The 27379-nt window shown below is 38.2% G+C and overlaps 2 protein-coding genes across 3 annotated transcripts; one reads left to right on the top strand and one right to left on the bottom strand.

The window, feature by feature from the left end:
• Nucleotides 1-29: 29 nt before the first annotated feature.
• On the bottom strand, nt 30-8498 carry ATP5PD (ATP synthase peripheral stalk subunit d). 2 transcript variants are annotated; one of them, XM_074224614.1, is made up of 6 exons: nt 8116-8498; nt 6963-7091; nt 6621-6717; nt 961-1032; nt 380-442; nt 30-237 (listed from the first exon to the last, which is right to left on the bottom strand). In XM_074224614.1, the coding sequence occupies exons 2-6, from the start codon at nt 7082-7084 to the stop codon at nt 106-108; spliced, it is 486 nt and encodes a 161-aa protein (XP_074080715.1). In that variant the 5' UTR covers nt 7085-7091; nt 8116-8498; the 3' UTR covers nt 30-105. The 2 variants fall into 2 exon arrangements, with proteins under 2 accessions (XP_074080715.1, XP_074080716.1); XM_074224615.1 differs by lacking the exon at nt 8116-8498 and adding an exon at nt 7899-7979.
• On the top strand, nt 8329-27257 carry KCTD2 (potassium channel tetramerization domain containing 2). The gene is made up of 6 exons (XM_074224613.1): nt 8329-8739; nt 12947-13055; nt 14561-14652; nt 16310-16405; nt 23511-23636; nt 24100-27257. Exons 1-6 carry the CDS (start codon nt 8392-8394, stop codon nt 24127-24129), a joined length of 801 nt encoding a protein of 266 aa, XP_074080714.1. The 5' UTR covers nt 8329-8391; the 3' UTR covers nt 24130-27257.
• Nucleotides 27258-27379: the final 122 nt, after the last annotated feature.

Here is a 27379-nt window from a genome sequence, read left to right as displayed (position 1 = left end):
ACCCTATCACTTTAGGGAAAAAGCAGATATAAGACAGTACAATTGCTTTATTCCGGATTTTAGGAGCATGTGACAGAAGGGTCACAGTTTTATTTTGAGGCCCAATTAGAGGTTCTCAATTGGCTGGTGGGGCCAATAAGGATAATTCTTCTTGTCCAGTTTAGTTTGAGGGAAGGCTTGATTCAAATCTTCAACAGTCATCTGTTCAAAAGGAATTATATTCTTGATCTTTTCCATCTAGAAAAAGAGAAAACACAAGTAATAAACAGTACACCACAGTGAGCAAGAACAACAAAGACCTGTGAATTCTAATAGGCAAGAGGAATTACAGAAGGAAGAAGGAAATAGTATCACCAAGAGAAATGTGAATAAAATTTACCTCTTTCTGAAGGTCTGCAATCCTAGCATTTGAAGCTTTCACAAAATCTGCACCAATTTTTGCCTTTAAGAGAATGGATAAAAAGCATTGATTTTTTAATTATCAAATTGTTTTAGCTTCCTTGTACCAGGTTTTTAGTTGCTAAAGCAGATACAACTTATCTATAAATTAAGAATGATATTTTCTCTAAGCTATTTGCAAGGAAAGTTTTTTTTAACTCAATGAACTATAGAAATGTAAATTACTATTGTCCACAAAATTATTAGCCCAAGTAATTATTTAATAGCTGGGTTGGATAGTAGTCTGGCCTTGAAATGGGAAACTTCCCCCAGGAATATCAACTAAAAATATAAGGAGATTTTTCAAATGTCTGGATTTTAGTACTCCAAATCTATGGGCAAACACAAACAACCTATTTTGGTAGCACTTTAGTCACATTGTAAGCTTGGGAGAATTCAGAGGTTCATTCAATTCTAGCTAGAATTTGACAGGGTTACTCCACCTTAGTCCAGATACTCAGATACTGTACCCTCACTACGTTTTGGGAAATTCCACAAAATTGAGCAACTTTAAGCACTTACATCTTCTTGTTCTTCTGCATCCACTAGGGCAGTGAATTTATCTTCTGGTATAGGAATTTTCAGGTCATTGTACTGAAAACACAAGGAAAGAGTGACAGTATAACAGGTAGCTCAGAAGAGGGATCACAGCAACCACTCCATATAGATATTTCTCAAAAAAAAAGGGGGGGGAAGGAAATACCATCTTTGATATCAAAAGACTTGCATTCAAATCATATGCTTGGGAAATTTAAGGGATGCCCATTAAATGGGGAATGGCTCAACAAATTTTAGCACATGCATGTGATATGGAATGCTACTGTAAAAATCATAGGCAGGCAGATTTCAGAAAAATCTGGGAAGTTTTATAGGAACAGATGCTGAGTGAAGTCAGTAGAACTAGGAGGTAGATTGTTGTATACCTTAATAGCAATATTATTGTGATGACCAACTATGATAGACTTAACTCTTTTTTAGTAGTACAGTGATCAAAGATAATTCTAAAAGATTTTCAATGAAAAATAAGAATCCGCCCCTATTCACTTGGAGAGCAAGAACTATGGAGCCTGAAAGCAGACCAAAGCATATTATTTTCACTTTTTAAAATTTAAAATTAAAATAATGTATGTTTTTTCCATTTGTTCTAATTCTTCATTCACAACATGATGAATATGGAATTATATTTAACATGTTGCACATGAGGACCTATATCAGATTATTCACTGTCAGAAGGAGGGGGAAAGGGAAGAAGGGAGGAAGAAAATCAAAATCTTACATAAAATAAGTGTTGAAAAATACTTTTACATGTAATTAGAAAAAATTTTAATTAATAAAAATTTTAATAAAAACAAGTAACTTAACCTTTGGCAAGTCAGTTAAAACTATGCCCCAGGTTCCTAATCTGTAAAATGAGGGAGTTCATTGATCACAGGAAACCACTGTATATCTCTATTTTTTTATAAATTAAACTGACTAATTAATAAAAAAGGAAGATACAAGATAGAATTTCAAAGATAAAATAAAGGTAAATATAGAATGGAAGAACACCTCCCACCCTATGTAGAGTAATACCTGACAGTCTACCCTTGACCTACTCATGAGCTAAATGAATCAACCATCCCATTTTTAGGCAGCTCTAATTTTTAGAAAAAATTTTTTATATGAAGTCAAAGTCTCCTTGTAATTCCTACCTCTTAGTTCTGTTGCCTGCAAATACAAAGCACAAATCTGATAATTTTATCCATGGTAGTCCTTCAAATCCTTCAAACAAAGAGATGTCCCTTCTAGTCAAGGCAAAACCCTGTACAAACACAATTGACTCGAGGGTAAATGACACTCTTCACATTTTCAAGACAATGTGAAACTCTCCAAGAACTTTCTTGGTTCTCTTACTTGTCAAATCACTGCTCAGTCTTTAATGTGGGATCTTTATCTGGGGACTGCTTGCTAAAAGTAAATGTACTCCAAGGTTTTATCCTAGGCTTTCTCTTATTCTATACAATTTTTCTTGGTCATCTCTTCAGCTCCTGTGGCTTCAATCATCATTTCTATGGCTATGGGATCCCCAAATTAGACATCCCTAAATTCTTTCTTGACTTCCAATCTCACATGTCCAAGTACCTGTTGGACATCTTGAACTGATTATCCTGTGGACATTTAAAACTGAACTTATTATTTTTCCCCTTAAACCCTCCCCTCTTCTAACTTCTCCATTACTGTTGAGAACAGTATCATCTCTTCAGTCACCTAGGTTTGTAAGCAACATTTCCAACTCATTATTCTCTCATCTCAAATCCTCTTGCCAAGCCTCACTGACGCTATCTTTGCAACATCTCTCCTACATGCCTTTCTCTCCTTTGATATTGACACCCATCACTCAATTGTCAAATGATCTTCCAAAAGCCTGGAGGGATTTGCATGAACTGATGCTGAGATGAGCAGAACCAGAAAAACACTGTACACCCTAACAGCAACATGGGGGTGATGATCAACCTTGATGGACTCACTCATTCCATCAGTGCAACAATCAGGGACAATTTGGGGCTGTCTGCAATGAAGAATACCATCTGTATCCAGAGAAAGAACTGTGAACTTTGAACAAAGACCAAGGACTATTACCTTAAATTTAGGAAAAAAAAAAACCTGATATCTTATTGTCTAATCTTGAAAAAAACCTGATATCTTATTGTCTAATCTTGCTATCTCTTATACTTTATGTTTCTTCCTTAAGGATATGATTTCCCTCTCATCACATTCAATTTGGATCAATGTATACCAGGGAAACAATGTAAAGACTGGCAAATTGCCTTCTGTGGGGAGGGAAGTAAGATTAAGGTAAAAATTATAAAATTAGGGTAAAATCTTTAAGTACAAACAAAAAAATAAAAAATAAAATGATATTCCAAAAATCCAGGACCAGATGTAAAAATTGTTTGGTTTTTAAATTTCTTAAGAGTCTACTCCCCTTTCAATTACATTAAATTTTTTTTTTTAGTTTTTTGTAAGGCAAACGGGGTTAAGTGGCTTGCCCAAGGCTACACAGCTAGGTAATTATTAAGTGTCTGAGACCAGATTTGAACCCAGGTACTCCTGACTCCAGGGCCAGTGCTTTATCCACTATGCCACCTAGCTGCCCCTCAATTACATTAAATTAAAAAGCTTTTGCACAGATAAAAGCAATGTAACCAAGATCAAAAGAAATGTAGTAAATTGGGAAACAATCTTTACAACTAATGATTCTGACAAAGGACTCATTTCTAAAATATACGGAGAACTGAGTCATATTTTTAAAACAAAAAGCCATTCCCCAATTGACAAATGGTGAAAGGATATGCAAAGGCAATTTACAGATGAGATCAAAGCAATCTATAGCCATATGAAAAAATGCTCTAAATCATTAATTATTAGAGAAATGTAAATTAAAGCTTCTCTGAGGTACCACCTCACACCTCTCAGATTGGCCAATATGACCAGGAAGGATGATGATCATTGTTGGAAGGGTTGTGGGAAATCTGGGACACTATTACACTGTTGGTGGAGCTGTGAACTCATCCAACCCTTCTGGAGAGCTATTTGGAACTATGGCCAAAGGGCAACAAAAATGTGCATACCCTTTGATCCAACAATACCACTACTGGGTCTATACCCTGAAGAGATGATGAAAAGGGGTAAAAACATTACTTGTACAAAAATATTTATAGCAGCCCTGTTTGTGGTGGCAAAGAAGTGGAAATCAAATAAATGTCCTTCAATTGGGGAATGGCTTAGCAAACTGTGGTATATGTATGTCATGGAACACTATTGTTCTATTAGAAACCAGGAGGGACGGGATTTCAGGACAGCCTGGAGGGATTTGCATGAACTGATGCTGAGTGAGATGAGCAGAACCAGAAAAACACTGTATACCCTAACAGCAACATGGGGGCAATGATCAACCCTGAAGGACTCGCTCATTCCATCTGTGCAACAATCAGGAACAATTTTGGGCTGTCTGCAAAGGAGAGTGCCATCTGTATCCAGATAAGGAGCTGTGGAGTTTGAACAAAGTTCAAGGACTATTCCCTTTAATTTAGAAAAAAACAGATATCTTATTGTCTGATCTTGTTACCTCTTAGACTTCTCTTCTTTAAGGATAGGATTTCTCTCTCATCACACCCAATTTGGATTAAGGTACAACATGGAAACAAAGTAAAGACTGACAGACTGCTTTCCATGGCAGGGGTGGAGGGAGGGAAGTAAGATTGGGGGGAAAAATGTAAAACTCAAATAGTATCTTTAATAAAAATTTAAAAAACATGACAGTTCTCCGTATATTTTAGAAATGAGTCCTTTGTCAGAATCATTAGTTATAAAGATTGTTTCCCAATTTACTACATTTCTTTTGATCTTGGTTACAGTGGTTTTATCTGTGCAAAAGCCTTTTAATTTAATGTAATCGAAATCATCTAATTGATTTTTGGTGATGTTCTCCAACTCTTTAGTCATAAACTGCTCCCCTTTCCATAGATCTGACAGGTAAACCAGTCTTTGATTTTCTAATTTGCTTATAGTATTGTTTTTTATGTCTAAGTCCTGTAACCATTTGGATCTTATCTTGGTAAAGGGTGTTAGGTGTTGGTCTAATCTAAGTTTCTTCCATACTAACTTCCAATTATCCCAGCAGTTTTTATCAAAGAGGGAGTTTTTATCCCAATGGCCAGACTCTTTGGGTTTATCAAACAGCAGATTACTATAATTGTCTCCTGCTTTTACACCTAGTCTATTCCACTGGTCCACCACTCTATTTCTTAGCCAATACCAAACAGTTTTGATGACTGATGCTTTATAATATAATTTTAAATCGGGTAGGGCTAAGCCACCTTCGTTTGCACTTTTTTTCATTAAGCTCCTGGCAACTGACTTTTTATTTCTCCATATGAATTTACTTACAATTTTTTCTAATTCATTAAAGTAATTTTTTGGAATTTTGGTAGGTAGGGCACTAAACAGATAGTTTAGTTTTGGTAGAATTGTCATTTTTATTATATGAGCTCTACCTATCCATGAGCAGTTGATATTTACCCAGTTATTTATCTGATTTAATTTGTGTGAGAAGTGTTTTATAATTGTTTTCAAAAAGATTCTGAGTCTGTCTTGGCAAACAGACTCCCAAGTATTTTATATTGTCTGAGGTTACTTTGAATGGGATTTCTCCTTCCAGTTCTTCCTGCTGTATCTTGCTAGACATATATAGAAATGTTGAGGATTTATGAGGGTTTATTTTATAACCTGCAACTTTGCTAAAATTGCTAATTGTTTCCAGTAGTTTTTTGGATGATTTCTTGGGATTCTCTAGGTAGACCATCATGTCATCTGCAAAGAGTGAGAGTTTTGTCTCTTCCTTCCCAATTCTAATTCCTTCAATTTTTTTTTCTTCTCTAATTGCTAAAGCTAACATTTCTAATACAATATTGAATAGTAGTGGTGATAACGAGCCCCCTTTGTTTCACCCCTGATCTTACTGGGAATGCCTCTAGCCTCTCCCCATTGAATATAATGCTTGTTGATGGTTTCAGATAGATACTGCTAATTATTTTAAGCAACAGTCCATCTGAATATATATCTTGCTTGTACATAGTTGTATTTATGCTGTCTCCCTAATTAGAAGGTGAATTTTGTCTTCTTTTGTATCCTCAACACTGCACAGTGCCTCGCACATCAAAAAGCTATGCTCACTGCCTTGACATACCAGCTCACTGCCTTGACACATCAGCTAGAGCCTTTTCTTCTTCAAGCTAAATATCTTCAGTTACTTCAATAGATGCCTATTTGATAGTTTCCTAACCAAGTTAATAGTCTGTATAAAGAAATAAGCAGTGTGATCTTGATTTGATTCTTCTTATAATTTAGAGCAATGTAAATAAAAAGGGGCAGCATATATTTTTAAAAGAGACTAAAGACAAGCTAAAACAGGTACCTCAAACTATTTTCTATCTGTTCCCATTTTAAATAGCTCACTTATAAACTAATCTTGCTAATACTCATCTTCACTGAATTTCTCTGTTAATGAAATTACCAGTAACCTATCTTCACTTTTACCCCTAAAAAAACCCTAATTTTTCAAGGTGTTATCAATTTTCCCAGTTCTCCACTCACAAATTAATTTGAAGAAATGTCAATTAAGCTTTCAATGGTGGTCTCACCTTCTTCTCAAACTCATCCACAAGGCCAGGCTTGGCCACATTTTCCTTATAGTAAGCCCAGTTGATCATTTGTGGCTTCTCAGGCAAGGTAGCCAATCTGCCCAGATGGAAAAGCAAGAGTTAGGATAGACACATGGCAATTAAAGAAAATGAATATATGTTATGTTTCCTATTTTCTTCCATAAGCCTTATAATAGAAACTAAAGAACTATGAACACTTCAATTTTGAAGATGCATACATAAACTCTTTAAGCTTTCTCTCAGGAAGGGAAATGGAATTTTTATGTTATTCCATAACAGTTTGGAGTCAGACCCCATTGAGTGTGATTCTTTATTACCTACCTGGTAGTAAGATATTCATTATGGGATTTCAAGGCATTAGCAATGGCTTTCTGGTTTTTAGGTATGATCTCCCCAAATGCCACCCAATCAACAGCTTTCAAAGCAAGCTTTCGTCCAGCCATTTTGGAACTGTGAAAAATAAAGAAAACAAAATGGGTTAGAAAACAAAAGAAAGAGTCCGTAATGATATAATGAATATATATAAACTCCTCAGGATAGGGATTGTCTTTTTGTGTTTTTATTTTCAACTCTTAGCAGAGTAAGTATTTAATGCTCAATTTAAAGATTCTAAGTGGAAAGGGGGCAATTCAAACTTTTGAGCAAACAACACCTAAACTTATGTTATTGATCTAATATGTACCATTAAATATTTATCCATAATTTCCATTTGTAGATCTATGATTCTGTGAAGAGAGTCTAACAAAACAAGGCAATAAAATAGAAGCAAGGTGACAAGTGACTGTTTTTAGAGACAGTAGTACAAAAGGAAAATGAGGAAGAACTGAGCTCAAATAAAAAGAAAAGCCTCCTGAGGGGAAAGGGGTTGTTTGAAGAGGAAGATGGGGGGAATTTTTTTTCAAAATTCAAAAAATTAAAAATTTAATGGTCGCTCCACCCTCCTCTATGTTTCATTACTTGGATGGGTTCAAAGGAAGTCTTCTGGGTTAAGACTTGGCAATCCTAGAAAGCATAAGTAGGAGAAGGACTGCATGCAGAAAAGCACCTCAACTTTCAGATAACCTTAGCCGCGGGCATGCCACGGTCTTGGAGCTGCAGAATGGAGGAGTGCTAGGTGGGAAAGAATCGAGGTTTGGGGAGGGAAAGGCCGTGACAAGCCGTAGTCTCCCGCCCCTCATCTGCAGACGAGGGAAGTGGCCCAAGGTCGCCGGCGAGTCCCGTCCGGCCGCTCTGTCCGCATCTGCGCGCAGCGTTCACCTGCCAGGCTCTGCTGGGTTGGGTTTCGCTGCCCCCCGGCCCCGGTTCCGGCCTGACGGGTGGAATCCCCGAGCCCCACAGGCACGCAGCGGAGGACCCCGGTGCAGCGTGAGGGGCGCAGGCCGCAACGTTAAAGGGAAGACCGAGGAGAGAGGCGGCAGGCACCAAAGAGAGCGGCGCAAGAAGGAAAGCAGGGAGCGGCTCGACGCCGACTCACCTTCACCGACCCCGCCGGCGGACTGCTCCGGGCAGAGAGCGGACGGAAAAGCGTCACCGGAAATCACCTTCCACCCAATGCCTTTCCGGAAGAGGCGTTGCTTCCGTCCGCCTGGGCCAATGGGATAGCGAGAAGGCCCCCGAGGGCCCGCCCCCGGAGGAGGTGGGGGCGTGGCCGGCTCGGCTCCGGGCCCTGGGCGGAGCGGCCCCCTCCTTCCCCTGCCGTTGGGCTGGTCCGGCTCTCCCCGCCGCGCCGTGGGAATGGGCCGGTCCGGGGATGCGCGGGCAGGAGGGGTCCAAGATGGCGGAGCTGCAAGTGGACTCGGCGGTGGGAGGGGGCGGCCTCGGGGACTGCCGCGGTCCGGCCGGCGGCAGCCCCCGCACCTCCTCCCCGGCGCTGGTGGCCGCCGCGGCCCCTCCGCGCGCCCACGGCCGGCCCGCCGCCCCGCCGCCGCCGCAGCCCGGGTCGGGGCCGCCCGAGCGCGCGGGGGGCGCGGGCCGCTGGGTCCGGCTCAACGTGGGCGGCACCTACTTCGTGACCACCCGGCAGACGCTGGGCCGGGAGCCCAAGTCCTTTCTGTGCCGCCTGTGCTGCCAGGAGGACCCGGAGCTGGACTCGGACAAGGTGAGCCCGGCCCCTCCCCTCCCCCGGCAGGCTGTAAAGAAAGGCAGAAACCAGCCCAAACACGGGAGCCAGTTCTGGAGCTTGAGGGGAAGGCGGCACCTTCCGAGGGGCGCCCCGGGGGGCCGGGGCGGGCACTCAGGAGGAGGCCGCGCTGTGAGGGACTCGGGGTGGCCCCCGGCCCGAGCCGAGGTGCGGTGCTAGAGCCCCAGGTCAAGTTCAGAAGCAGAACGGGGCTTTGCGGAAAAGCCGGGCTGCGGGCTCAAGCCCTTCCTCCAGGTTCCCTCCTCAGCCCCTTCTCTTGCCTCCCCCGACTCCTCCGTCTGTCTCGTCCCCCCCCAAGGTAGTGCCCACCACAGGAATGCACACACGCAGCTACCCCAGGAGCCCCCGGACACTCACCTTCGCACAGGGCTTCTGGGCATCCCGTTCTGGATGGGGAATCAACACCTGGCTTAGAAATAGTCTTGCTACTTGCCAACTGTGTTGCATTGAGGAAAGGCAGAACCTTTCTGGGTCTTAATGTTCTTATTAGTAAAATGAGGTGGCTAGAGTAAGTGATCCTTGATCTCTAAAGGCCATTGAGTTTTAAATTTTGGTTCTGAGTGGCCACGCTTGTAATCTCTTCTACTTCTTTGATGTATAGCAAGCGTAGAATATTCAGAATTCCAGCTCCTTTCTTAAAAAGAGGTTCACACGAAATTGTTTCTTCCTCCCATTCCTCTCAGGAAACTTTTCTCCTCAGTGCACTACTGCCATCCTATCTCTCAGCACTTGGAAATGAATCCTCTTTTTCTATTTCCTGGATCCCTTTCTCTCATGTGAACTTGACCTCTATTCATTCCCTCATATTTATTCCTCTTCCTTTCTTGACCTCCTCTAAAAATTCTCCCTTTTTACAGTTTCCTTCCTAACTGCCTACAAACTTGTCTACCTCTTTCTGTTAAACTCTTTTAAAAAACTGGCTACACTCCTCATCTTAACTTCCTCTCCCTCTTTTAAACCTTCTGCAGAATGACTTCTGACCTCATCGTTCAACTGCTCTCTCCAAACTTATTGCCTTCTTAGCTATCAAATCCAGTGACTTTTCATTTCTCAGATCTGTACCCTGCAGTGTTTGCCAATATTGACTATCTTCTCTCCCTGGATATTCTTCTCTTTGGGGTCTGTTCTGCTCTCTTTGTTCTTCTCCAACCTATCATCTCAGGCTCTTTTGCCACATATCCCTCCACACCACACCCACCAGCTGTTCCAAATCTCTATCCAAGGCCATTTTTTCTTTTCTATGCTTTCTCACATAATAACCTCATTAGTTTCTATGATCTATGTAGATGGTTCCCAGGGAAGGGAATAGACATTTCAAACTGAATTTCTTATAGGCTTTATCTTAAACTCATTATGCCCCAAGCAGAAATTCTTTGGTTTACTTCTTTAGCAAAAACTTTTAATTAGTCTTCCTGCCTCATTTCTCTCCACTCATAGGATCAAAACATAGATTTATATCTGGAAGGGAACTTGAAGACCATCAAATCCAATACCTTCATTTTACAGATGAGAAAACTGAGTCACAAAGGTTAAGTGACTTGCTCAAGATCATGTAACTGGTTGAGTGTCAGAGGCATAGTTTGAACCCAGATCTTTTATTGTTTCAGGATCAACACTCTACCCATTGCACCACCTAACCACCTCTTCTCCAGTCCATATTCTTTGCAATTGCTAAAGTAATCTTCCTAAACTAAAGGTCTTATTATGTTACTCCCTTCCTCAGTACATTCCAATGTCTCTCTATTACCTCTTGGATCAATATAAGTTTCTCTCCTCTGCATTTTAGCTCTTTACTTCCTAGACCCTTCCTATATTTCTAGTCTTCATTACATTTCTCCAGGAACTTTTAGGTCCATGCATATTGGCATATATGCTATTTTTTTACACATGATGGATGTGTCTCTGAGCCTTGGCACTAGGTATCTCTCATGTCTGGAATGCTTTTCCACCATACCTCTGTCTTTTAAAATTCTTTGTTTCCTTCAAAACTGTTCAAGCAACACCTTCATAAAGTAATAAAACATTTTCTGCATCTCTCTCTCTCCTAGCTTGTGTCTTGCAAGATTGATTCTCCTCTCTCTTCTGCCAGTTTACATTGAATTTATTTTGTACAGGTTCTCTCCCTTGGAGGGATGTAAGCTCTGTGAGGGCAAACTATTTCATTTTTTTCTTTGTATCTTTAATGCCTAATATGGTGCCAGGGACATAGTACCTGATTAAATATATGTTCATGTTACTAATGCTCTTCAGTTGATTGATCATCCTATCTCTTTTGCTCATCTTGTAAGTTAGAGCTGAAATTGTAAAGACTTTTAACAGACAAAAACATAGTGCTTCTCCTGGAATCTCAGATCTAATCTTGGTGTCAGGGATAGTGATCTGTGATCATGAATGGTACAGCTGGAAGGGACCTGAGAGAAATCTAATATAATCCCCTCATCTTACAGAAGAGGAAATTGAGCTTTAGTGAATTGAAGTGATTTGTTCAAGGTTACACAGCAAGTTTGTAGTAAAGTTAAAATTAGGACCTAGATCTTATGATCCTTATTAAAATTATTTTTACTACATCCAAATATAGTTCTTCCATACAAGTTTGGTTGGTGTGTTAAGACTGGGAAAAGGAAAAAGTATTAAGAGAGAAGTGCACCAACTTTTCATAAGTTATACTACAAAAGTCTAGTTACTCACTTTGGGATTTACTGACCAGGGGATATATGAAGAAGAGAAAGTTTGAGCAGCCTTGGAGGATTGACTGTGGGCACTAAAAGGATAAAGGGGAACCCCTATATGTACTTTCCTGATTCTGACTCATCTTTTCCAACAGGGTGTAGAAGGGATAAATGTAAACCAAATTGCTCCAAGGCATATTAATTTCAATGAAAGGTTATTTCCCAAATGAGTATAAAGTAGGAATAAGATAGGGATGTGGAATCATAAAATATTGAGATTCATCTTTGTTTCTTTAATCCTTTTATTTTTCTATTTCTCTATTTGAGGGTTGTCTTTCCAGCTGAATATAAGTATATTAGACTGCTGTGTTCTAACTTCTTTCCATATCCTCTAACACCTAGCATGATACCTAGCTAGAATTGGGTACTCAATGGATAATTGTTTTGATTTTATTTTCCTACCTGAATGATAACACCTAATATATATATCCCAAATGACTAATGCCTATTCTATTTTTAAAATATTTGGAGGGGCGGCTAGGTGGCGGAGTGGATAAAGCACCGGCCCTGGAGTCAGGAGTACCTGGGTTCAAATCTGGTCTCAGACACTTAATAATGACCTAGCTGTGTGGCCTTGGGCAAGCCACTTAACCCCATTTGCCTTGCAAAAAAAAAAAAAGATATTTGGAGAAGATTCCAAAACATTTCTTTGTCAAGAAGTTCTTTTTATCCAACTTTAATTTCCCTTGTTGCAATTTTAAGTCAATTTTTTATTCTTTTTTACATGAAGTAGAATAGGCTTAGAATAGCTCTGAACCAGAGCCTGATTCTTCCTGTCCTGTCAGGACAGTTGGCTGGATTGTGTGAATTTGCTATTGGCATGCAAATATCTATTGCATCTATGCAAATATTGACTTTGAGCTTCAAAGAGTTCAGAACCCAGGCATAGTTTTTCTCAGAATTAGGAAAGTAATTCAGAAACATTAGAAAAATTTAAAGGTATCTATTCAAAGACAGATGCTATAATATTAAAACTTTCTGTGCTTTCTCCTAACATATCTTTTAGAAGAATCTTATTAATGCCAGACTTCATAAATTTTTTATGTGTGATTTTGAATTTTTATAATATCCTAATTGAAAAGCTATCCCACCATAGGATGTGTGTACAATTTGACCCTTATTTTCAAATATTATAACCCCAAGCAAATTGTCTTGGCAAAAACCTTTGTAATTACCAAAAAAACCTGGCAGTTAGGTGATCTACTATCTAATTCTATTATGCTCTGTGATTTTTTTTCTTTAGTATTCTCATTACTCTAGACCTCAATTTTCCTTTAGTAAGATGATCTCATCCAGTTTAACATTCAGTGACTTGGAATCTTACTGAGAATTTTCTAACTGGTGAGATGGATGGGCTTTGTGTATTGTCTGGAAGTTGAAGTCTTTTGCCTTTTAAAAGATCCTTTTGAAACACCATTCTTATACTTGACTGACAGGATGAGACAGGAGCCTATCTGATTGACCGAGATCCAACATACTTTGGTCCTATCCTAAACTACCTCCGCCATGGGAAGCTCATCATTAATAAGGAATTGGCAGAAGAAGGTAAGAAACCACTGCTAGAAAGGTAAGGCAGGTGTTTTTTGTTTGAGCATCATCATAATAGCTGATGATTATAGGGCACTTTAAGGTTTTCAAAGTGCTTTATATATATTATTTTACTTGATCATTTTTAAATACCCTCTGAGGTATAGGTTTATTCATCCTATCTAGTTCTCACTGATACATTTTGGTTGAGATGTTCATCAAGTTTATGAAAGCAAGCAGAAAGATGCCTTTATCAGGTCTTATCTATGGGAGCACTTTTCTGTTCAATCTTTTCCTTTAGTGAGGAAGAAAATACTTGATTCATGTTTGCATATGGGTTCAAAAGGTTTCCCCAAGCTTACAGTCATTTTTCTAAGTTCTTTCTAAATATGATCATGTCTAAGAAAGTTCATTTGATGGCAGTGAGAATTCACACTGATATTTTCAATTTTTACTTTAATTTGCCACTAAGGGCTATTAAAAAAAATTAAATTGTGAACTAATTTCTTTAAGATCCTATTTCTTAGGGGAGCCCTGCCAAGTTACATGACCCGTATGTTTGATTCTGAAAGTTAATTCTTGATTACTTTGTAGTTTTAATTTTTAGAGAAGACAATTCTCTGTAGCTAATCACTTTTCTAAAGCAGTTTGCTCCGTCTCACTGAGGACATCTAGTAGAAAATTAGAGACTACCCTTTAATCCAACAGAGTCCAGATTTTTCAGGCGTTGTTATAGGACAGGATTCTGGAAAATGTAACATAGATAGCCTTGACATACAGTGCTGCACTGGTTGGTTGGGTTTTGTTAAATTTATCTAGTACAAATCACTTTGTTACATTAAGTCTAAATAAATGAAAGAATTTTTTTTCCCTTTTGGACAATATCACAGATTTTTAAATTACTTCTTTCTCCATCTGCTCCTAGCAGCATCAAGAGGTGTTCTGGGTGAGAGTAAATAATAACAGCTAACACAGGGCACTTTTAAGGTTTGCAAAGTATTTTATAAATATCTCATATTGTCCTCAAAACAACCATGGAATGTAAGTGATATTATTATCATCATCATTTTAAAGATGAGGAAGCTGAGGAAAACCAGTTAAGTGACTTGACCAGGGTCACATAACTAGTAATTGTCTGAGGCTGGATTTGAACTCAGATCTTCCTAACTCTGGATCCAGCACTCCTATTACTACTAGGCTACCTAACTACTTCCCAAAACCACATGAACTTGACTATAACTCCAATCTTGAAAGTGAGACACTATTAAATGATGGATCCTGGTTCTCGAACTGTAAGCTCTAGACCTCAGAGATCTCATTTTACAAATCTGGAATCTAATATGACTGGCTACAGTGGCCCATGGTTTGGATCATTGATTGAGAAACACATTCCAAAGAAGGTAACTCAAGATATGTCTCCAGTTAGTAAGGAAGAAAGACTAGAATCATAGTTGGAAAAACAAACAAAAGATCATGAGCAGAGTTGAGTGAACAAAGCATTTTGTTTTGATTGCTTATTTTAGGTGTCTTGGAAGAAGCGGAATTTTACAACATTGCATCTCTTGTTCGACTGGTTAAGGAAAGGATACGGGACAATGAGAACATAACTTCACAAGTAATTTGTTTTAAACTTTTATGTGGAATATGTCCCAAACAACCATCTTAGCCATTTCTGAGTGTGGAGTAAAAAGGGTGATGTACTGCTCAGTTTAATAGTCAGGTAGCCTGTGTGGAAGTATATTCCTAAATGCTTAAAAACAATTCAGGCTTGGCCAAACACACATGATTCTGAGACTAGCTACTCTCTCAAAATGAGGAAGTTAAGGGGGGAAAAACCATCATAGGAAAAAAAAGCCATTAAAACATTCACCTGAAGGAAAGTGGGATAATTACCATCTTTAAGGTTATAGTAGTGAAAACCTTGAGGATCTTTACTTTCAAAACCTGCTCCTGCTGATGGCGAAGCGCCTTAGAAAGAGAAACTTGTATGTTTATATGTCTCTGAGTGTGAGTGGGTGGGTGTGTCTGTGTGAGTGGCAGGGCCTTCTCCAAATGGCACCTTCACAGCTGCTGCTATAACCTTACAAAATATTTTTCTTTTATGTTATTATGGTCATCTTGTAATTTTTTTTCCTGTTTCTGTATTTTGGATATTTATCTTCCTTATTTTCTTTTTTATTTGCCACATTCTCTTATTATTCAATAATACTTCTCTAATTGATACCACAATTTTTTTTTTAAAGGTTTTCTATTTGAGGGGTACTCACTTTGTTTCCAAATCAAGTAAAGTTAAACATTGACCTTTAACACATTTCATTATATTTACTGCTTGAAATTAGGATATAAGAGAAAAGGAAAGGGGGACAGCAGATGAGATGGATAGAAAGTATCTGGGAAACAACAAACATGAGCTTGGCCAGACTTCAAGATAGTGGAGGCTAGAAGGACCTGGCATGTCCATGCAGTCACCAGGAGTCAGACTTTGCTGAACCATCACCACAACTGATATGCAAACACCTTGACCCAGACTGATTTGTCTTGGGGCAGAACCTCCACTTAGGATTAAAATGGTCTTTTTTCTCCTCAGTGCCCCTAGCAATTTGCTGGTTTGTAGGTTATTTATATGGGAAAGTCCTGCTATTATTTTTTCTTGCCAGGTAACTTAAAGGCCACCTTTTTCCTAGTCAAAGATAAATCAGTCAGTGAGCCCATATAGCAGATGTTTTCTTTTGTTAATTGATAGTCCTTTACAATTTGAGATATATAAATACTGAATGTTATCATCTAGATTTTCTTAAACTGGAAAATATTTTGATAACAATATTTTAATATAATTGGTTTCCTTTGTAATCCTATGTATCTTATTTTATGCATGTAAAAATATTCTGAAAATGCTTTACTACATTCCTACCCTAGTGGTCTGTGACATTAGGAAAAGACCAAAAACCACTGCAGTCTCTTAGGTGCCCCTTCCCTACCAGTAATGCTTTCTCACATTCCAAAAAAGCTCTCAGAAGCTTAGCTCAGTTTTCTGATGCTGCAATCCAATTCTTTGGAGGCTTTCCAACCACAATAGCTTAACATTTTCCTATTAGCTCAATCTGGAGAGCATCATATCATTTCTGATGAGATCAGGAAAGTGAATTATTTCTCCACATTTTAGGGTTTTTTAAAAACTTAAGAGTTAATAAATTAAACCTAAGAGAGAGAAATATAGTGACTTTTTTTTAGTCCTCCTGTTCAACTCAAAAATCTGTTTTTGTTTATTGTAGGGCCCTGTGAAGCATGTATACAGAGTTCTGCAGTGTCAAGAGGAGGAACTTACACAGATGGTCTCTACCATGTCTGATGGTTGGAAGTTTGAACAGGTAAATTTGATTGCTGTATAGTGCATCTTTCTAGGTACCCAAACTTCTTCTTATACTTTCTCAGTTCCAATCACATCCTGGTGACATTATTAGGTCTAGGTGATATCCCTTTGCACAAAAGGAGAAAGTGGGGCCCTGAGTATTTGAGCTGAATCAGCTCAGGACTGAGGAAATAGTTAAAAAAACCAAACAGCCCTTGTCCCAAAGGACTTCATGTCTAGGGATGGAGACACAGGGATATGTATATATGCATATATGATATATACACATTAAATACCAAATAACCTTAGAGGGAAGGGAAGAAGATAGAAAGACAGGAAAGGCTTCCTTCAACAGATTACCCTTTAGCTGCACACTGGAGAAAACCAAGGATCCCAGAAGGCAGAAATTTAAAGAAAAGCACAGAGAATGACCAGTGCAAAGAGATGGGAGGTAAAGTTTTACATATGAGGAATAGCAGGTAGGCCCATATGACTGTTCAGTAGAGAATGTGGAAGGACTGGTGTGAAAGAAGATGAAAAAAAAGAAGATGGAACTATAGGAAAAGACTGGTTATGAAGAGCTATTATATGTTTATTTATTTCTAGAGCTATAGAGTGTTATGGTCAGACTTATTCATTAGGGAAATCACTTTAGCAATTTTGTAAAAGATGGAAGAGACCTCAGAGGAGAAACAGATCTGAGGCAGGGAAACCAAATTTAATACTATTAAAGTAGCTTAAACAAGAAGAATGAAGGCCTAAACAGAGCAGTAGCTGTGAGTAGAAAGAAGGTATGGGGGCAGCTAGGTGGCGCAGTGGATAGAGCACTGGCCCTGGAGTCAGAAGTACCTGAGTTCAAATCTGGCCTCAGACACTTAATAATTACCTAGCTGTATGGCCTTGGGCAAGCCACTTAACCCCATTGCCTAGCAAAAAAACTAAGAAAGAAATAAAGAGAGAGAGAGAGAGAAAGAAAGAAAGGTATGTATCCAAAAACGTTGTGAAGAGATGAAGTGAGTCACTTAACCCAAAGCCTTGAAAAGAAAAAAAAAGACCTAAGACTAGAAAGAGATGACAATATTTGGCATATGATTAGATATTTGTGGGGTGGGTGAAAATGAAGAATTGGGGATGACATAAATTAGGTATGGTGGAATTAAGAATAAAACTGGGACTTTCTAATTCTTCTCTTTGTTGAGTGAATGTATTGAAGTCCTCTATAACTTCTAACCCTTGTTTCTTTTTTCCTCTCAAAATTTCCTTCCATGCCCAGAGGGAAAAAAGAAAAACAAACTTTATTTAGCAAACTATTCTTATATGAGGAATTATTTTTCTTTCTAGTGATCCCAAGTATTAACATGTATAACTAGTACCCTATTCAGTAAAATACATTAAGTGGTTACAATATGAAAAAGTTTAAATTCATTGAGAAATAAACCTTGACCATCTCTTGTTCAGTTTAATCAGTCATTCCACAGGCATTTATCAAATGGTCCAGCCACTGATGTGATGAAGATATTAAAAAAATGAGCAATTGTCCCTGCTCTCAAGAAGCTTATTAACATTGGGGGGGGGGGGGGGAGAGACAGTGTGTACAGAGATATTTACAAATCAAGCTTTTTCTAAGTAAGGATTATAGAACTCATTGTACATGATTCTTTTGGTTCTGTAGAGACCATTCAGTGCCAATACTTTGGAGTTTGTCAGGTCAGAAGCTTACTGTTTTTTTCCTTAAGGTGGCAGAATTTTCTAACTTTACCAGTCTCTTACTCAAAATGAAGTGAACAGAGTAAAAGAATTATTTTTTTTTTTGTGCATCATAATTGTTTTCAAGTAAAGCCTATAAGACAGAATTGTTTAATTATCAAAATGTCCATATTCCTCCAAAACCAAAACTTTCTTAGTTGAACTAATTGTACCATTGGATTAAATATGGTCCTTGTCTTCATTTCCAGAATTTACATTTAACTTTTCCTTCTAAAATCAGTTCTGTTTTGGAATGTGTCAACTTTGTTATTTTCTATTAAAAATGTGTTGAGCATCTATTATGTATAAGATTGTAAACCACTGAGGAAGATACAATTTTTTACTAGATTTATTTTTCCATTTATATGTAAAGATAATTTTCAACATTCATTTTTGTAAAGTGTTCTTCCCTTCCCCCACCCTAGAATAACAAATAATCTGATATAACTTATACATGTACAATCATGTTATACATATTTCCATATTAGTCATATTATGAAATAAGAATCAGAACTAAAGGGGAAAACCACAAGAAAGAAAAAAAACAAAAAAAATTTTAAAAAGTGAAAATAATATGCTTTGATCTTCATTCAGATTCTGTAGTTCTTTCTCTGGATCTGCATGGCATTTTCCATTTCAGGTCTTTTAGAATTTTCCTTGATCACTGTATTACTGAGAAGAGCTACCATAGTTGATCATCTCAAAAATATTGCTCTTGAAGTGATACAGATTTTCTTAAAAAATGAAGTCCTTGTTCTCAAGGAGCTTATAATTAAATAATTAAGCATGGGTGTGTTAGGAAAGGGTGTCAAACATATTCAACATATTATTGCATCTGCTAGTTTGGCTAGAACAAAGAGTATATGAAGAGGTATAATGTGAAATATAGAAAAATTGACTTGAGCCATATGTGAAAGTGAAAGTTGATTTTATATTTTATCTTAGAGGGAGTAGGAAGCATGTAATATTCTCATGCAGGGTGGTGATATGATCAGATTTGTGTTTTACGATTATTAAGTTGATTGACAAATTAGGGGGTTGAAAAAAGAGAAGTCAATTACACAAATGCAGAAGTCCAGTTAAGAGTTGATAACAACCTGAACCAGGATGGTCACCATTTAGCAACTGACTAATTATGGGAGATGATAGTGAGTGAAGAGTTGAGGATGATTCCAAGGTCTTGAACTGCAATATCTGGATAGATAATGGTGCTCCAACAAAAATAGAAAAGTTTGTGTTAGTATAATTAATTATATCAATAACAAACCTATCAGAAATCATATGATTATATTAATTGCTGAAAAGGCTTTTGACAAAATACAGCACTCATTCCTACTAAAAACACTAGAGAGCATAGGAATAAATGGATTGTTCCTTAGAATAATAAGCAGTATCTATCTGAAACCATCAACAAGCATTATATGCAATAGGGATAGGCTAGAGGCATTCCCAATAAGATCAGGGGTGAAATAAGGATTCCCATCATCACCACTACTATTCAGTATCATATTAGAAATGTTAGCTTCAGCAATAAGAGAAGAAAAAGAAATTGAAGGAATTAGAATTGAGAAGGAAGAGACAAAACTCTCACTCTTTGCAGATGACATGATGGTATACCTAGAAAATCCAAAAAAATCTAAAAAACTACTAGAAATAATTAACTACATTAGCAAAATCCCAGGATATAAAATAAACCCTCATAAATCCTCAATATTTCTATATATGACTAGCAAGATGCAGCAGAAAAAGCTAGAAAGAGAAATCTCATTCAGAGTAACTTCAGACAATATAAAATGGGAATCTACCTGCTAAGGCAGACTCAAAAACTTTTTGAAAACAATTAGAAAACACTTCTTACATAAATAAAATCAGATTTAAGTAACTGGGCAAATATCAACTGCTTTTGGATAGGCCGAGCTAAATGTAATAAAAATGACAATTCTAACAAAATTAAACTACTACTTGTTTAGTGCCCTACCAATCAAAATTCCAAAAAATTACTTTAATGAGTTAGAAAAAATCGTAACTAAATTCATATGGAGAAATAAAAAGTCAAGAATTTCTAGAGATTTAATGAAAAAAAAAGTGCAAAAGAAGGTAGCTTAGCCCTACTAGATCTAAAGTTATATTATAAAGTATCAGTCATCAAAACTGTCTGGTATTGGCTAAGAAATAGAGTGGTGGATCAGTGGAATAGACTAGGTGCAATAGCAGGAAATGATCATAGTAATCTGCTGTTTGATAAACCCAAAGAGTCCAACTATTGGGATAAAAACTCTCTTCAATAAAAACTGTTGGGAAAATTGGAAGTTAGTATGGCAGAAACTTGGATTAGACCAACACCACCAAGATAGGATCAAAATGGATATAGGATCTAGACATTAAAAACAATATCATAAGCAGATTAGGAGATCAAGGAATAGTTTACCTATCACCAGCAGGTAAAAGGGAAAGAGAAGTGGTTTATGACCAAGGAAGAGATGAAGAACATCATTAAAAACAAACTAGATAATTTTGATTACATTAAATTAAAAAGCTTTTGTGCAGACAAAACCACTGTAACCAAGATCAAAAAAAATGTAGTAAATTGGAAAACAATTTTTAAAACTAGTATTCCTGACAAAGGACTCATTTCTAAAATATACAAAGAACTGAGTGAAATTAAAAAAAAAAACAAAAACAAGCCATTCCCCAATTGACAAATGGTCAAAGGATATGCAAAGGCAATTTACAGATGAGGAAATCAAAGCAAATTAAAGCATCTCTGAGGTAATTCACACCTCTCGGACTGGTCAATATGACTAGAAAGGACAGTGATCAATGTTGGAAGGGATGTGGGTAATTTGGGACACTAATACATTGTTGATAGAGCTGTGAATTCATCCAGTCTTTCTGGAGAATAATTTGGAATTATGCCCAAAGGGCAACAAAAATGTGCATACCCTTTGATACAGCAATACCACTACTGGATCTATACCCTGAAGAGATTATGAAAAAAGGTAAAAACATCACTTATACAAAAATATTCATAGCAGCCCTGTTTGTTGTGGCAGAGAATTGGAAATTGAGTGAATATCCTTCAGTTGGGGAATGGCTTAATAAACTGTGGTATATGAATGTGATGGAACACTATTGTTCTATTAGAAACCAGGAGGGATGCGAATTCAGGGAAGCTTGGAAGGACTTGCATGAACTGATGCTGAGCAAGACAAGCAGAACCAGAAGAACATTGTACACCCTAACAGCACCATGGGGGGGGGGAATGATCAACCTAAATGGACTTGCTCATTCCATCAGTGAAACAATCAGGTACAATTTTAGGGTATCTGCAATGGAGAATACAATCTATATCCAGAGAAAGAATTGTGGAGTTTGAATAAAGACCAAAGACCTTTAATTAAAAAAAAAAAAGCAACGTTATCTTATTATGTAATTTTGCTATCTCTGATACTTTATTTTTCTTCCTTAAGGATATGATTTCTCTCTCATCACATTCAATTTAGATCAGTATATACCATGGGAAGAATGTAAAGACTAACAGACTGCCTTCTGTGGAGGGTGGGGGAAGAGAAGTGAGATTAGGAGAAAAATTATAAAATTCAAAATAAATTTTTTTAAAACTGCTATTACTATAAAAAAACACAAAGGTCTGGAGAGGGAGATCCTGTTTAAGGTTAAAGATAGTGATTTCCAATATTATCATATTGAATTTGAGATGCTATTAATATCAAGATAGAAATTGATGATAAGGGACTATAGTACATGAGATACAATAGAGCTGAATATATAGATTTGGAATCCCTTGTATAAAAATGGTAAATAAACCCATGAACTAATGATGAGAGAGAAGTAGGAAGCAAAAACTTGTTTTTTCCTTTTTTTTTTCAGGTTTTTGCAAGGTAAACGGGGTTAAGTGGCTTGCCCAAGGCCACCCAGCTAGGTAATTATTAAGTGTCTGAGACCAGATTTGGACCTAGGTGTTCCTGACTCCAGGGCCAGTGCTTTATCCATTACACCACCTAGCCACCCCATATGGTCCAGTTTTATTGACCTACTTTCTTCTTCTTTTCTCTTTTTTTGGCAAGGCAATGGAGTGAGGTGACTTGCCCAAGGTCACATAGCTAGGTTATTAAGTGTCTGAGGCTGCATTTGAACTCAGGTACTCTTGACTCCAGGGGTACTTTTCTAATCCCTGTGCCACCTAGCTGCCCCCTACTTTCTTTCTTTTAAAAAAATTGTTTTTATAATAGAATACTTTCCATTCTTCAGTTGTGATGCTCATCTCCTTTTTCTCTTTTTTCCATATCTACAATGCTCTCCCTCCTAATTTCCTCCTTATAGAATCCCTGACTTCCTTGAAGACTTAGCTCCAGTGGCACATCCTTTCTGGACCTCCCTACTTAATGCCTTCTCCTGTGTTCCCTTTATTTATCTTGCATTTATTGATTTCTGAATGCTTTGTTCCCTGTTTATTAGGACTTAAGCTCCTTGAGGGCAGGGACTGTTTTTTACTTTTTCTTTGTGGCTCCTGTGCTTACTAGCACAGGTGCTAGGTATAAAGTAAGCATTTAAGAGACATTCTCCTAAAGGTATTATATATTAGATTTATTATTTTACTCTGAGCTGGAAAAGGCAAAGTATCAGTGATTCCTTTTTGTTGTTGTTGTTGTTGTTGTTAACAGTGGTAGTAAAATGATTACCCAATGATGGAACCAACCAGTACTTGCTGTGGAGCCAAAGTCTCCTAACTCCAGTTTAGTGTGTGTTCCAGTCAGTCGTCCTTGTTTACAGACTCATCTTCTCCCTACTGATTGTTTCCTGCCCAGAATAAATTACTGAATCCAGTTCACTCCAAAAGTTGGAAACACTTTAGCCTCTGGGCAGACGATATACTTGTTACCTTACAGAGCTCATTAACATGCCAACTATTTCTTTGGTACAGTTTTCCTATCAGTTCTACACATAGACATTTTGACTGAAAATGATAGCTATGATTATTCACAATTTCTCACCAAAAAAACATTCTATTTCATTCCTCAATATTTGATTTGGGATTGATAATATGATTTTTAATTATTAGGATTGTATTTCTAGTGATTTTTCATCCTCCATTTTTGTATTTGTTGGCTTCATTGAAGACTTCTTTCTTATCAGTTACAGAATTTCTTTTACAAACAAAGGGACTTGGAACTCCAGGAATTCTTTATGTTTTTAGAAGGAAAGCTGTTATATATATATATATCCCTCAAGGAGGAATTTTCTTGTTGAAAGTTTATATTGGATTCTGTTGAGTAGATACACTTATGAGAATGTGTCAGAAGGCAGAAAAATGAATCTTGACTCTGTATATTCATTCTTCCCTTCCTTTTTTTCCTCAGCTAATAAATATTGGATCTTCTTATACCTATGGAAATGAGGATCAGACAGAGTTCCTCTGTGTTGTCTCCAGGGAGCTAAATAACTCTACTAATGGTATTGTCATAGAGCCTAGTGAGAAGGCAAAGGTAAGAAACTTATAGTGAATTTGCCATTTAGTGTCTTTCTCTAAACCTTGAAGACCTAGTAACTTAAACTGATAAAAATACCTCCTTACCCTGAAAATTTTTCCAAATCCATATCATGAGCCTTAATGAAAGTCACTCTCAGAATTAAGGATCCTAAGGTTATCATTGCCCCATCAACATACAGACCTTAGACCTCACTTTGAATGGTGAACAGCAGAATTTCAACCATAGCAGTTGGCAGCCTCAAGAACAGCTTGGCCCTCAGATTGTTAAAGTGGAGGTTATACCCTGCCAAGTGAGACTAAGGCTTCTGCTATACCCTCCATGTCCTAAATAGTTAAAACTGCTCTTCAAAGAGGGTCTAATAAGTAGCCACACATCTCTCTCCTTATGTAAGTAGCCTAGCAACCTCCATTTTAAAATCAAAATTTGAACCTAAGTCCCTCACCTCATTCTCTTTCAGATTCTTCAGGAACGAGGCTCTCGGATGTGAACTAAGAATCTGGCTCCACTGAAGTCCTGGACATCAATAGGGAAGTCCAGCAGAGCCCCTCTCCAAAGTTCAACCTTGCTCTTGTACAGTAAATATGCTGAGGCAAGGCAAAGCTGAACCTGGCTCACCCACGGAGAATCATTCTGGCCAAAACCAAAGGATTCCCCCCTCGCTGTAGGAAAATTAAAAAAAAAGCAGATGAGACTCCTACCTAAAGAGTTCTTTTTCAGAAACTTACCTTTATTTTCTTAGCCAGGGCTGTAACAAATCTTTACAATAGGTGTGCCAGGTTCCTAGTTGGTACCATTACAAGGATCTGGGGAAAGGGAAGGATGAGGACATTTAGAACCAACCTGTAATTTATAGATGGCTAGATCAGGTGGAAAACAGGATTGGACTTGTCATGTTCTCATTCCAAGGTTTATCAAGTTGGAAATTTGAAGCTACTTGGCATCACTCCCCCCCATTTCTTCAAACGGGTACAGCAGATGCAAAGAAATATAGCACAGATCGACAACAGAAAAACTTATTTTTAAAGAAAAGTTGATTTTTGACACTGAAACACTTCATCTTAGCTTTACAAGCCAGTTTCAGAATTGGTTTCTAACTAAATTTGCCAAGAGCCTTGTGTCTTTGCTGAACTCAGGCACTGGGATGAAAAGATAAACTTGCTTACATTGACTCACTACTTAAACCTGCCATCTTCCCATAGGAGCAGTGAATGGACCCATCTTTGGGGTAAGAGGTAGATTATGATTCCTTTTCCCTTGTGGCCCACAAATCCAAGCAATCCGGATGGTTTAGTTAGGGTTAGGAATACTTGCCTACTGTTACATGGTTTGGGCACTTTGTGCTGCCTTGTTCAGCTTTGCCTTGCTTGCCTCTGACATCAAGGATGCTCCAAATACCTTGCTGCATCCCTTGCCCTGACTGCTGAAGGTGTGAGGCAGGCTTTGGGTCTGTTCTTTTATCTAGTCAACCAGTAGGCTACTTAACCAGCAGATAAATGAAAGTTTCTATTTGAGTTTTTCAGCTGCCTCTGCAGCCTTCCTCCACCCTCGGTTGGTCCTATCACCTTCTGCCGGCCTATGAACTCCCTGGCAGTCACTGGGGTAGGACTTGGGAAAGGGGGGAAAGTTGCCAAAATTGTTGTGATGTTGCCATGTATTGTTGCAAAGTATTGTTGACTTCTGTGACTGTCTTTTTGGGAATGCCTTTGAATGAATGTGCAATGTTTGTTATATGCCTCTCTTGGCTTTCTAATTTTAGCCAATAGGACTTGCAGATGCTTCAGTAACTGTACTATAGTAGTGTATGTACTTACTTGGATGGTAGTTTCTGAGATCTTGCACTATTCCTATGCCTCCCTTCAACAACTGTCACCCCTCTCCCTATGGTGTTATGTTGTCTAATCCCAAATTACTTGTTTGGCTAGGATAGGGAATTATACTAAAGTACTTTATTAAGTAGTGAACAAAGGAAATGCATCTGGAACTGTTTCTGGCATTTCCAATTATTGTCTTTGAGTATATAAGGGGCCAAATATTCCTTCCTTTATCCCTGATGATGTACAGTGTTGTGGTGTTTTAGTGAAGAGATAGACAAAGTTCCCTGGGAGGCATGAATTAGTATTAAGATTCTGACTGAATTGAGGGTTTTTTGGAGCACTTTCAGATTTCTGTGCCACTCAGCTATCATGTTCTTAGGCAGAAGTTCTTTCTGTGGGACCAGGACAAGTCTGAACTGGCAATTTTTTGAAACTGTCCACTGCCAATTGTCTTTTGAACTTGTGACAGGCCAGTGCTTAGATGGCCTGACTCTGATAGATTACCAAGTCTGGTCTTCCTTGGGGTCTCTTATCCTTTTATATTGTCTGGTAACTTGTATATTTTGATTGAGCCTCAGTAATGCTTGGGGTCTGTGTGTAGTTGTAAAATTCCAACCCTTACCCAGTACAGCAAAGAAACATCATCTAAATTAGAAGACACATAAGCAGTGCTGTAAACAGCCCCCAAAAGACTTACTGATATCAACCCTATCTTCTCTTTCAGAAAAAAATTTTAGACGAGAAAAAAAAGTGTAAAGGTAATAGGAAGATCTGCTTTGTTGAGAGATTTAGATGGGTTTGAAAAAGGCACTGTTAACCATAGGCAGCAGGCATGTCACCAAAGGAAAGTCTTCATTAGAGTCCTCTGCCTAAATTAAGTGTCTTTTTGGTTGGGCCTGAGAACCAGTGTCCTGTGAAGAGTGTGTGGGGTAACCTCCAACCTAGGACCTAAGTCTGGGTATCTAGAATACAAAACACAGGTTTCAAATGGGAAGAAGAGTGGCTAGGGAATTGTCTGAGCTGGCACCTGATAGGTAAATAAGCTAAACTTTGGTTTAATAGCCTATTGCCTTTAGAATAGACTGCATTCCCTTTTAAGATCATCAAGAAATATCAAGCATCTACCATGTGGCTATTGCTACCAAGTGCTTGACAGACAAACAAGTAGAGTAGAGTGGATGGAGTCCCTGCCCTCAGGGTTATTAGAGGCTAATTGGTATTTAGCAAGTTTCCTTATCCCTAGAGATTTACCTATCAGTTTGGTCCAGTTTCTCAAGTTATCTTGCCAGTTGTATTCAGCACAGCACCATTGAGAGATGCACTCTGTCTGCCTTTTTATTCTCCTCTTAGCAACCATGTGCTAATGAGATTATTGGGTCAGTGCAATGAACAGGATTGCATCTCCCTAAGGAGGTTTCCTGAACCTGAGTGTGAAAGCAATGTTTTGTTTTGTTTTTTTTGTCACATTCCCAAGAACCTAATCTGTTTTCATGGCAGTAAAATGAGGAGGAAGGAGTGGAAAGGCCCAACCTCCTCTAAAGTGTCTTCGTTTCTGCACATTTTTAACTGATCTCAGGGGTGACATTGAGGTGCTGGGGAGGAGGGGCCAGAGATATTAAGAGAGGGGCAGCACCCCAGCAGGGGCAATACTCTCATGCCCTTCAGTGTTGCCTGCTATCCAGATGTGGGATACTGTATCTGTCACTTGTTGGTGCCCTTTGCTACTGTTAGTGTTTGAATAATATTTGAAATGCTGTGATTTTTTTTTTGTCAATAAAGACCATTAAAACAAATTTATGAATCTTGCAACTCCTGTGTAAGTGCTTTTTAATTCCTTCAAAGTGACTACTAACTTAGCAAAGCCATTGGTTCCCAATAGATGCCTGGATAATAAATTTCTTGGCACCATTCTCTTGTCTAGTC

This window comes from Macrotis lagotis, chromosome 2, assembly GCF_037893015.1.
Source record: "Macrotis lagotis isolate mMagLag1 chromosome 2, bilby.v1.9.chrom.fasta, whole genome shotgun sequence".
Classification (NCBI taxonomy): domain Eukaryota; kingdom Metazoa; phylum Chordata; class Mammalia; order Peramelemorphia; family Peramelidae; genus Macrotis; species Macrotis lagotis.
Note: the sequence above shows the minus strand (reverse complement) of the source record. Positions and strands in the feature narration are given on the sequence as shown.

Bases quoted from the DNA above. Each gene is read 5' to 3' on its own strand.
- ATP5PD (XM_074224614.1), bottom strand. From the start codon at position 7,084: ATGGCTGGACGAAAGCTTGCTTTGAAAGCTGTTGATTGGGTGGCATTT. The intron at 6,718-6,962 runs GTAGGTAATAAA...CCATCTGGGCAG, and splicing joins AATGAATATCTTACTACCAG to ATTGGCTACCTTGCCTGAGA. The intron at 238-379 runs GTAAATTTTATT...CTCTTTTTCTAG, and splicing joins TTGCAGACCTTCAGAAAGAG to ATGGAAAAGATCAAGAATAT.
- KCTD2 (XM_074224613.1), top strand. From the start codon at position 8,392: ATGCGCGGGCAGGAGGGGTCCAAGATGGCGGAGCTGCAAGTGGACTCG. The intron at 14,653-16,309 runs GTAATTTGTTTT...TGTTTATTGTAG, and splicing joins ATGAGAACATAACTTCACAA to GGCCCTGTGAAGCATGTATA. The intron at 16,406-23,510 runs GTAAATTTGATT...TTTTTTCCTCAG, and splicing joins ATGGTTGGAAGTTTGAACAG to CTAATAAATATTGGATCTTC.